The sequence below is a fragment of the Cinclus cinclus genome, chromosome 2 (assembly GCF_963662255.1).
Source record: "Cinclus cinclus chromosome 2, bCinCin1.1, whole genome shotgun sequence".
Classification (NCBI taxonomy): domain Eukaryota; kingdom Metazoa; phylum Chordata; class Aves; order Passeriformes; family Cinclidae; genus Cinclus; species Cinclus cinclus.
In genome coordinates, this window is record NC_085047.1 from 53072634 (window position 1) to 53085285 (window position 12652).

The 12652-nt window shown below is 35.1% G+C and overlaps 1 protein-coding gene across 1 annotated transcript in view; it reads right to left on the reverse strand.

Annotated features, from left to right (window-relative positions):
* The window catches only part of POSTN (periostin), a 29855-nt gene extending 18563 nt beyond the window's left edge, over nt 1-11292 (reverse strand). Inside the window, exons 1-9 of the mRNA XM_062514723.1 lie at nt 11171-11292; nt 9607-9705; nt 5545-5609; nt 4177-4334; nt 3394-3558; nt 2832-2978; nt 1848-1989; nt 1022-1234; nt 734-868 (exon numbers count right to left, since the gene is read on the reverse strand). Coding sequence (XP_062370707.1) covers nt 734-868; nt 1022-1234; nt 1848-1989; nt 2832-2978; nt 3394-3558; nt 4177-4334; nt 5545-5609; nt 9607-9705; nt 11171-11292 — 1246 coding nt within the window. The remainder of the gene's footprint in view (nt 1-733; nt 869-1021; nt 1235-1847; nt 1990-2831; nt 2979-3393; nt 3559-4176; nt 4335-5544; nt 5610-9606; nt 9706-11170) is intronic.
* Nucleotides 11293-12652: the final 1360 nt, after the last annotated feature.

The following is a 12652-nucleotide window of genomic DNA, read 5'->3' on the forward strand; positions in this document are numbered from 1 at the left end:
AATTCACCAAAGGGATATTCCATACCATAGAATATTATGCCCAGCATATAAATTGGAGGAAGCTGACTGGGAGGTGCCAGTCACTGACTGGACATAGGTCACTTGGTGGTGGGTAATTGTACCGTGCATCACCTGTTTCTCTTAAGTTTTAAGTATTCTATATTATTTTTATTACTATTACTATTATTACTATTATTGTTATTGGCAATAATAGTATTATTAATATTTCATTTTACTTTGTTAAACTTATCAAATTGTTCTTATCTTAATCTCTAAATCTATTAGGTTCTTCAGATATTCTTCTTCCTGATTCTTCTCCTCACCCCAGAGTGGGGGGAAGATGGCAGTGATCAAGTGGATATGTGATACATAGCTGGAATTGAACCACTGCTTACATTTTCTGAGAATAAAAAATTTTCAAATCTAATGGAAGTAATGTAAAGCTAAAGGAAACTTGCATTTCATTAATATCATTCCATTCCTACAATCTTTGTGTGCATATGTAATATCTTATTTTAGTGCTACTATTTCCATTAGCAAATTACATGACTGAAAACAAGCTGTCCAGTCTGGTGGTTAGTCATGTTTTGCCCTTCTGCAAAGTATGTAATTTGAAGTCATTCTGTCTATGATTCTCTTGCAGTGACACAGAACAAGTACTGGGAGTTATTTGGAAAACTGTCAGAATAGCATACATTCTTGTTTATTTTGACAATCTTTTAGGTCTACTTACCTGAGAAAGCACCATTCAGAGGTGCCAATAGAGTGTATTGACCTTCTGGCCTTAGAGAAGATGCCAGACCTAGCTGTGCCACCAGGTCCGTAAATGTAGTCTGCTGAGCACCTCCAAGCTCAATGACTTGTTTGGCTGCAAATAAAGAATTAAGAAAAGGTATTTTAACACACAATATCTTCTTATTCCTCATTTGGATTCCCTGTGCTTATCCAGAACTACATATATCTGAGGGAATCTGGGTAAGGTTATTGAAAATTTCTTCAGTTTTTCAAAGACATCACTGACCAGAATCAGGAATTAGCACTTGATCAATGAGGTGGATAACGCCATTGCTTGTCACAATATCTTTGCGTTTCACCATTTTCACTCCATTCACAGTCAGACTTTCACCATCACAGCCAACTTCAACAGTGTTTCCTTCCAAGGTTTCATAGACAGCTCCACCTGTGATGGCTTCAGAACACTGGAGAGTATTTAATATATGGAACTTCACAAGGGCTGCAAAGAAAATAGCAGGAATTTAGTAGATGTAGGTGTTTGGACACAAATTAATATATGTATAATTTACATATAGTGTGGAATAAATTATTCCAGCTATACTATTTTTAATTAATTTCACTTACAGATACTTTATTTAAATTGAATTATACTGTAGGCCTCTAAATAACATTTATGGTCAAAATTATTTGGCATCCCTTGTATTATTAAAACTAAATTGGTTATGCTACAATCTGCTGGTGATTGCATATGATATGTTCCAAAAGGACCTATGAGTACAAAATTCTATAGGCTATGCCTATGCCAAAGGTATGAGAGAATTTAATATTCAGATAGCCTGGAATTTCTAGGGACAGGAATGTCTGTCAGACCTATGCAGCTGAACTATTAGAAGGTCAATGTGCCTATATTTTCACAGTTCTCTTAAAACTGTTTTGGAGACTAAGTTTTCAATGACTTTCTACCCTTAGGTAAGTATTAGAGGCAGAAGAAATAACTCCATCTACACACATGAAAGTAGAGGTCCTTAATTCCAGAGCTGTAAGGATAATGTATTTTCTGCTTCCTGATCCACTCATATAAGTTTGTCATTAGCAAAAAAAAGCTTAAATACCTTCAGAAGCCAGTTTGTCATCCCTGATTCTTTCGAAAACTCCCCTTGGAAGTCTCTCAAAAGCTTCATTGGTAGGAGCAAAGAGCGTGTAATGACCAGGTCTTCCAAGAATATCCATGACACCTGATGTAATGGCAGAATCCTAAAATATAATTTTTTCTTTTAATGTTGATTATTTGAAATAATACTGAAACACATTATCTGTCTAGTTTCAGCTCATGCCTGCAGAACGCTAGACTGAGATAATAGTGGTTTGAAAAAATAGATCATGACTGCTATAGAATGATGAAAAAAAATAATTTACAGATTAATTTTTTAAACTGAAAACTAGAAAGTATTGGTTTTTATATATTTTTTAAGAGATTAAATATGGTTGCTTGTAACTGTCATGAACTGGATTTGAGGGATTCAGAGAATCTTTTCCGTATTTATGACTCTGCATTTAAAATACCTTTTTGCATTTATTAAGGAGATGGAAGATGGAAAAAGACAACAGTTATTTTCAAACCAATGGCACATTTTTTGAATATGCAGCATGAAATCCCATTACACTGTGCAGACACATTTTTCAGGGGATAGAAAAATTAGGAACTTGGACAATTTCTAATCATACTTTCTCTGTGCAAGAAAAATCTGTCTTATATGCATCTACTGGTGCTCTAAAACTTGCTGTGAGGTTCTGAAAAATATTTGGCATCTCTACTATTTTTTATCATCCATTTTGAAATTGTTATTTATCTAGCACCAGACACATGGTCGAGTTTAATTTTCTCAATGCTTGAAGAGAAGACACTTTTTATGCACAGGGGCACATTCTGTCCTATTGATGTTGCCTTTTTGTATAGTTGTATTTGTAATATTAGCTGGAGCTCTTAATTTATTTCTCTCTCTTACTTCTTCCCTCCAGGTATCACGAAGAAATTAAAAAGGAATTAAAAAACCTCCTTAAATAAACAGAGAACAGATTTATTTTTGTCCACTTACTCTAAATGATGAAAGATCCTCCTGGACTTCAATGATATCTTGAATGGTATTTCCAACAGCAGTCAGCACACGATCAATAACATGGACAACACCATTGGTAGCAATCTGGTTGCCGTGGATGATCCTGGCACAGTTAACAGTAACAACCTGCGTTTGAAGAATAAAGTAGTAGAAGATTAAATATTAATTTGAGCACATGCTTGGAACCTGATTCTCACCGACTGGTGACGTGTAATCACTGTCATTATTTCAGTTGGTTTTTTTTTTCAAAATTTGAAGTAAAGCCTTGTAAGATTTGAAAGAAAGTTAATTTTCATTTGAACTTTGATTTCTTAACAGCACAATTTTTACTCATTCTTTCTTTGTGATTATTCTACACAGTAGTCAAAAGTTCTTAAAGAGAATATTTATTTTTGTCAGTGGCAACTGACTTGGTAGATGGTAAACTTGATAATATATTTTTTAAGTTATATAAGGAAATATAGGAAATACAGGAAATAATAAAGGAAATAAAGGCTGCAATTAAATAAATATATTAGGGGGGAAAAGAGAATAGACTTACCCCATTAGGATAATGGTTAATAAGCAATTTCTGGCCATTATACATAGACACCAGGGTCAGGCCATTCTTAAGATCTTTTGTCAACATGCGCTTGTTTAACATATGGTGGTGGAGAGCATTATACAGTTCAATATTTACATTGTCAACCAAATTCCTGTGAATTTCCTGAAGAAAAAAATGAAGTTAATTAATTTGAAGCTTCAAAGCATTTTTCCACTCAGAAAAATGTACATATTGCTTTACCTTAGTATATGCTTTCAACATATTCAACATCTGTTAGGGAAGACTACTTTGATGCCTATAGATCTGGGTCTATTAAATAATCTTTAAGTCTGATTTGCTCACAAATGGAAGATGAGGTTTCATCACAGACAAGTCACTGGAGAAGCTTTAATTCAATGCTTATTTAACTAAAATAATTACTAAAAGATGGACAACTAAATTACTGACAATGTACAGCCATACATCATGCAACTGCTGGAATTCCTAGGAGATTCCCCAAAACTATGTTAATAAAATCAATGATATTAATATGTGTCATGTAAGTGCTTAAATAAGAAGCAATTACAGTTCCTTAGTACTCCTGAAAGTAAACTCAGCCTCTCTAGCTTCAAAAATGTGTGTTAAACATGTAGATTATTACTTATATTATTACTCGTATTTTGCCCTTCTAAAATCTTGACATTGTTTCCAATCTTATTTATCCTATGCTTGCTGCTCCAACTAAAATGCTTAACCCACACACATGCACAGAGACAGACAGACAAAAACACACACACTTACTGAGTCTAATTGGTCCCAGGCTTCATTGCTTGGTGCAAAGAAAGTGAATGATCCTCGTCCCTCAATCTCTTCTCTCAGCTTTGATATGTCAGAGTACTGCTGTGTGGAGGTAGCTCCCACAATACCAAGCGTACCATACACATGATCAATAGGAGCAACTAAAATAAACATGAGGTAAGAATACTGTAAACTCTTCAGTGCCCCAGTTTAGCACAGTCAATTTTTTTTTTTTTGTGTAATAGTTCTGAAACTGTTTAAGTCAGTATTAAACAACATGTTTAGATTAAGAATTTCATTGCCAACATACTCAAAAATCATCTAAGAACATCTGCTATCCATTGCTGTTTGTGTTTTTCTTAACGAAAAATTAGTTTGAACAATACTGAATATTGTTAAGCTTCCTTTAGAAGAGCTGTTGTATTTTGTATCAACTCAGCATGAAAATTTCAGTGGAGTGGGTCTCATTTGGTCACGATGGACCAGAATTCTTTTTGGGAGGTCTCTTGCTCCTCTTCTAGTGCCTGGTTTATGCATACACTGATTCATCCAAACAGTAAGAGTGGCTACAGTCTCACAGTTAAAACACAGCTACATGAGAACAGCATTCATCTCTCCTAATTTTAGGCATCTAGAAGTGAGAAATCTGTGTGCAATGTAATGGTTCTTGGCTCTTTTTATGGTTATGGAGAAGAACAGGTGATTCTAGTGTGTGACTGATCTCATCCTGATGTCAGCATCTGAAGGGAGATTATTTTATCTAAACAAATGGAACTCTGCGTTTTTGAAAATAAAAGGATAATTTCAGATATAGGGATTAAAAACTATGAAATGTATCTCATCTCATATTACTATTTCCTGCTGCAATTAGTTTTATTTTTACAAAGCAGAAAAATGTAAATAGGAGAGATCAATAATTTCTGTCTTCATTTTCACTCTTTCTTTGATAAAGGTTATAAGACTTTAGGTAAATTAGATTCAAGATTTCTTCAGAAAAAGTAAAATACAAAATTTAGATATACTCCTTCTGTCCTGGCTTTCTGATCACCCTGGTATGCTTTAGACTAGTCTCAGATTTGATGAGAATAGAAATTAAAGTTTTTCTTTGTCAGTTTTGGGAACTGAAGACATTATCAATTCTCACCAATCCAGAATCTGGAAGGAGCTGGGAAATTAGACCTAAACTCTCTGATTTAATTCAGTGCTAGCTGACTTTTAACTGTGTTTGCGACTTGAAAATGAAGTTGTGCATTCTTAGGCAGTACTTCTCAAAAATAATAAATAATTTCTCATGATGACCACCTTTGAAACTCTGCTGTAATTGCAATTCTTTCCATATGCCAACCAATCCATAAGAAAATAAGTTAGTACCTGCAGGACATCCTCTTGTACCATCCATCTTCATATAGCCAGGACAACACTCATATAAGACAGTTCTGTGGGATATAGACAAAAATACAATTAAATAATGTACAGGAGAAAAAATAATTTTAGGTAAGCATAATTTAATTTTCATTATCAATTTTTCATTGCTAGCACATACTCTCCAGCTATTCAGCTTTATTTTTTGTCATTCAGCTTTTGTTTTTTTGTATTGATTACAAATTGGTCATATTTTACTAAATGTAAAACTTTTGAATTTAAAGAATGACTGCCATCATTGAATTTAATCATTGGGAGGGAACACATGCAGGCTTATGGTACTCATGTAGAGATACCAAAAGATGATGTAACTAGAACAGCAGCTGAAGAACATTAATTTATCTATTTTGAGTTGAACAGATTATGTCATTGAACAAAGAGAAAAAAAAATGAGGATATTAAAACAAAATCCTGTCCGAAGGGTTGTAAAGGAAAAAAGACAAATTTAAATGAACAGAATAGAAATTAAAGTGACAGAGCTACATTAGATCACCTACATAATGGTTATAGGAATTAGCCAGTATTTCAGATACGGTCCTGTGCATTGTATGGTAATAAAAAGTGGGATAAAAGAGCCTCTGTTTTCCAAGGAAGAATTTGAAGAAGCTCAGGAATGAGGGAGAGAGCTAATTAGGACCAGACATAAAACTGCTTATAGAGAAGGAAGTCACTGGAAAAAATGGATGGATGGACACAAGGGAAAGTTCACAGGTGAATGTGAGGATGAAAACTAGAATGCAATAAATAGAAACCAGAGTTTAAAAAGCTTGTCATCACAGCACAGAGAGACTTCAGCATTTCCATGGGCCAGGAAATGCTGTAAAATTATGCCAATAAAATACTCTCATTCTTAAATACATTTAAGCTACACATAACAGAAAACCAGGGGTGAATGATGATTCCATAATATAATGTTCATTTAAACATTGTATTTCTTATAAGATATAATGTCTTCTTAATTAATAGACAGAAATAAGAGTTCTACCATTTGACCAGTTGGAAAAATTCTCCTCTCTTAAGGAAAATGCAAATTCACTGAAGTTATCACAGAGGCAATTTTGGCTCCTTGGAAGAAATGTAATACATTAAGCTTCACATATTATTTTTCAAATTATGGTGCACTCTACAGTATATGGTACAGCACAAAGACATCACTGCTTTACATAATAGATTTATTTTTATAGGCGTAGATGATGTTGGCAGTCCAAAAGTTCTGAAAGCCAATTCCTTGAAGGTTTTTTACTGGATCTTTAACCACAACACTCCAGTTTTTAATTTGAAGAATCTTTGGTGGCAGCTGAGTACATTTCTCTCATGTTTCATAATTTAAATCTGACAAAAAGTTAACCACAACCACATTAAAATGAACAGCTTATTCAAATAAAAAGTTGGACTTAATATCTTCAACATCCAAACTGCTTCAAGGGATTTCAAAATAAAGTAGACTGGAAGAAAAATAATAGTAAACAAGATAATTGGAAAAGTGAGGATTATAATTCCATAAAAGAGAGCAATCTGATGGAGGTGGTGAAGATGATTTCTTTTTTAAACAGTCTTTTATTTCTCTGTGCTATGAAAATATTTTTCTCCATTCCCTCACATGCATATACATATATGACATATTCACCCTCCTGCCAGGTTCATATTTTCTACTGAGAAGCCATATATTGAAAGTATTTGTGTAGTTTTTGTAGTACATATCTTTCTTTGAAGCAATTCACTGAAGGCTATTTCTTGGGAATGCAGGGATAGTGTACAATTTAGGCTACAGATTTTTAAGCTAACCTTTCTTTCTTAGTCCTTCTTGCATCCTTGCCAGAAACTAATAATAAAAATATAATAGTATGATTATCTGATTTAAAAAATGTGTAGCAGAATAGGAATCAAAATGCTCTCCCAACTGTGTGAACTGCTTTGTCATGAGAAAATATTTTTTCCTTCCCTGGAATAGAAAATCTTTCCCCCTTATCCCATGGGAAGCTATGAAAAATTGCAGTTTAATTAGCTTTTGGAAAAAGGAAAGAGGCAGATGAGTTATAAGCACAGAGTAAGACATGGCAAGTTTAATCCTCATAGCACATCCAACAATGATACAATTAATGAAAGACAGAAAATTGGCTAAAGAACATAGTTAAGAAGAAAATGTTTCTTAAGCCAAGCATTACAAGATCAATGACTTTTTTACCACGTATCTTGTTATGCACAGCCCAGGTTTCTTTTCAGTTATCAAGTTTCTGCTTACATTATTAATGTTCCCTTACAGTTCTCTGAAGTTGAAAGGTTCTTTAGCTGTGCCCAAAAATTAAGAAAGATGGGATGGGAGAAAAGAGGTTTGTATGGAGCATCACCCCACAATAAGGTTGGAGCCAAATAAAACTCAGTGCAAGATGCAGTTCCTCAGTGGCTGTGTGTAGGCACAGCACACAGAGGAAGTGCCACCTCAGACCAGACCAGACCAGAAATTACCCTCATATGCATCCCTAATAGCTTAGTATAAGCCTGTGGCCAAAAGACGAAAGAAAGAAAGCAAGCAATTATTCAGATAAGAAACCAATGCTGCATTCTTGAGGTTTTGGTGAGGTTTGTTTCTGTGTTTCTATTGGGTTGTGTTTCTTTTTGGTTTTTTTGGTTGGTTTTGTTGTTGTTACTGTTATTGTCTTTTTTATTTATTTTTTCTTTTTTTAATACAAAATTGTCCTGACTTCATCCAAAGGAGTATGTTCCAAAGGAAAAAGACAGAACAGCACTACCTTAATCCTTGTTATTCTTGGCTAATAGAGCCAGTTTTCAGTTTATTCAAATCAGCTCTGTGACTCATCTGTTTCTATTTCTTGCTGGCATGGAGATAAAATACAGCTGAGAAACAGTGGGAAGACTCTTGGTCCAACAAATGCTGATTTTAGGAAATTTGTATGTTACACTCCCATTGTAAACAGGGGTTTACATTGCACATAATAAGAATTTTCAACATTTTATAGATATAAATTAGGGAGGACTTGTTAATGTGGAAATATTGACATGAGAAGAGTTATTGTCCTTAGATTAGCATTCCTACTGGAGTAACCTCTTTAGTCTTTGCATTTCTGATTTTAGTATGCAGAGTATAAAACTCATTAATGGCTAAGACTAACTTATAACAGATGCTTCATTAAAACGACAAGATCCCCTTAAACAACCCTCAGGAGTTTTATGACCCAACTTACTCTCACACACATCCTTTTCCTCATCTAGCCTTGCTCTTTGAGAACTTGTACAATGGTAGGGGGGTTAAAATGGAAGGGGGAGGGTGGATCATAATTTTGTGTAGACTGTCATGACCAAATCCACTCAGCCCCACTGCTCAATGTCTTCCTTTGGTTGGCTGTATGAAACTTCTTTGGGCCTTGCACAGTATTTGTGAAATGTTTTACAACTAACATTCCTCTAAATTCTAGTCATTATGAGAACAAAGTGAATTCAAAGTGAATTCTCCATGTGACTTCATTTCAGTGAACCTAAGCTGAGGATTGCTTCAAACTATTTTTCTTAAGGCATGAAGTTAACTATCACTGCTTAACACATTTTGCTTCTGGAGCTTGGCAAAGTAATGTGTTCCCTAAAATTCTTTCTGAGAGCAGACTTTCTTTCATAGGAAGACTTGACATCTATCTAGGAATAAAACCACAGAAGTAGGTTGTTTTCCAAAAACTGCCTGTGAGAATATTTAAGTTCTACTCTAAGTATTTTTCAGGAAATACCCTTCTTCCCAATGTGTCTGAGGTAGAACAAAATTTAGTGCCAAAGTTGTCAGAAGTATGGCAGACTTTACTGAAAAAGTGAAGTATTTTGGATGACTTGCAATGTGCCCAGAGAAGGAAAGGGGAAGTCAGTATTGCAATGCCACCTGGAGGAGCAGAAGTAAAGATTCTAATATAAACAGTTTGTCTGGGAGAAAAGAAGTTTTCTAAGCGTACTTTTTTTTTTTTTTAATTTCAGTCAACAGAGAATAGCTTGGAAGCAGAGCATACTTACGCTTTCTTTCCACAGATGGCTTGCTGGTACCAGTTTCTGCAAGTGCTGAAGTATTTCTTTTTTGTTCCCATAACTTGCTGAAGAGCACAGACATTTGGGCTATGAGGGGAATGAGAAACATTTTAAAAATAAGTTTTTGTACATGAAAAATTCTACATGAAATAGTAGCAAATACTCTCCCCGTCGAATAATAAATTAACATCTGGCTTCAGTTCCCAGGACAAGTGTGTTTTGAAGTAGCCACAATGCAAACTCTTGGGACTACCCAGCTGGATTCCTTAGCAAGTCCACCCTGCCTGCAGCAACAGAAGCTTCCCCTTCATTCTGGTTTGACCCTGTGTTTTTGATGGGCAGTGATCACCAGCTGTGCCCAGGCAAGTCTCAATATCCATTTCTCCCTTCCCCCTGTGAAGTGAATTACCAGCCACCAAGGAGCAGTGAACACCATGAGGCTCTTTTCATTAAAGGTTTTGTCTTTTACACATCTGTGCAGCTGAAGGTCGTGGGGAGGTGGGGAAGAAATGTGCCTTGTTCTTTCTGTAGAAGGAAGCCCTGTCTTCTGTAAATCAATCAGCTATTTTGATTACCAACCATTTTAAGTACCGCAGGCACCTAAATAAACATTCTGGGAATTACTGGGGACCAAAGGGTAAATTGACATGTAAATAAAAGGAGTCACAGACTTCAGAGGAGGAATACATGTTCTTAGCATGGTGGTGTACAAAGATGAATTACTTATGGTCAAATTCCATGGAGCAAGAGATTTTCATCCCTAATTTTTATACTTCTGCAATTAAAAAAATTCACCAGTTCAGAAGTTAGAATATATTCTTTACATCACTGGGAAGCCAGAGAGCTTTTTTTTGAAAAGCTAAAAAAAAATTGAAGTGTACGTGTAGCAGGCAGTGGGAATATAGGATGATAAAAAATTATTCACACAATGTTTTTTGCTTAAGAAGACTAGAGGAAAATATCTTTAGGCACATGTGTTTCCCTGACACCAGCTGTTCAAATTATTTCCATGTCTCCAAGCAGCCTGGCTTGTAAGCATTGCCTTTTGGAAGCCCTGCTGAGCAGCTTGCTGCATTGCTCTAGTGGGAACAGAAGTTTCATAAAGGATTCCCAGGATATATTCTCATATTAGAAAACATTTAGAGTTAGTGATTTTCATCAGGATGGAATAAAGAGAGAAAATACTGTGGACTGTTACCAACTCTTCAAGAGTTTGAAAACATACATTAAACATTTCTGATTCTCATTACAATACTTAGGAACTGAAATTAATCTTGGTGATTCTGAATCATATTTTATACATTGAGAAGCCGTGATTTTAGATTTCTTTCAATTTTATGAAGTTTACCAGTATTCTGTCTCCTTTTAAAACTACATGAAAGGCTTTTTATTCAGGAAAAATTCTTGTAAAATGAATTATAAAGGAAAAGTCTACTTGAATGACAGTAAAAATTCATAGTAAAAAATTACATGAAATATAATTCCAGAGGAAAGGGGAGACTAAAAATTAACAAGCTTCCTTATAAATTAGAAATAAAAGCCAGTTACTTACCCCTGGTCGCGTGCCCTTATTCGACTATGAGTTAAAATCTTGTCATAGTGAGCAAAAGCAGCTGCTGGTTCAAAAGCAGACAACAAAAAAGCCAAAAAGGTGAATAAGAAAAAGTTCTTCATCTTTAGTCCTCTGTTGCTTCTGGCAAGTCTAGAAGAGAGAACTGGCAATGGGTCTGGAGGGCTGACAATTTATATACATGTTTGAAGGTGGTGGGAGGGAACCACAGGATAAACCTGAAACTTTGTACCACCCCCCTTAGAACAGCAGCTTTTGCTGCCAGCTTCACTAGCCTAAATCAGTACCATACATTAACTGTATAAATAATTTATTTTAATCCCCAATTGATTAATATCTTCCTTATTACAGGAGACTTAACATTTTATTCTGCTGACACAAACACAGAGATAGTTTGAGAAGTTTAGACTTTGACTTATGGTTTAGTATTTATAGCACTGAGGCATCCAGAGGTCATGATCATTGCGTGTGGTTTTATTCAAACTCAGGGGAAGATGTTCCCATAAGAACTGCATTGCTTTCCTTTGTTTTCCATGTCCTCACAGTTATCAGCTATGAGCTATTTAGCTAGGGAAGTTGATGAAAATTTCAAATACAGTTGACAGTAACCTGAAATAAGATTTTTGTCTTGAGAAAGAAAAGCTGTATTAATACACATTCTGATTATGAAGTAGTCTCTCAATCAAATGCAGTATTAGTCTAAATATTCATTTTGACTCTAATAATAACAAGTACTGTTACATAGTGCTTTCATTCAAAGCTTTATCAAAATCACAGAGTATCTGAAAATTTGAATGTGTACCTTTCTGTACATATCAGTGAGTCCTTCAAAGCCTCTTGTATGGTAAATGGAAAATGTAATTCTGAGCTGTTACTGAGGAAACTGAGGCAGAAGTGACAGGCTCAAGCCTCCTGTGAAGGGATAGTCTTAGGGCTCCAGGGGCAGTTGGTATTTGGACTTCAAACCAGGAGTTCGAAATTTTCATGTCAAGGAAAAAATGCTGCCATTTATATAGAAGTGTTTGCATAACACCTCATAGTTTCTAAGATTAAAACCAGAGACATTTGGTTAAATGGTATGTGGGCTTCTGTTCTGTCATGACGTCTACATACCCAACTTACAAAAAACTCAAGATAGCTCATGGAAGTGTCATCATCTCTTGATATATGAGCTCCATGTCTGAAACCTTACTGACAGATCCACTGATGGAGGTGATGGATCAACTCTGTGATTGCCTATTACAAGCTTTAGGAGAATGTCAGTGCTGTGGTCTTATTCCTCTCAGATCTTTTTATTTCTTTCTGGTCTTTGCAGCAAGAAATACTCTGAGAAATATACCTCTTAATATAAATATGCCTAGCTGTGATATTTCAAGCTGCTAATTGGCCTTAGTTGAGTAGTCTTTGCAGTTCTCAATTTAAAGGTGAAAAAATCAGAAGATACACTGTAAAATTAACTTGAAA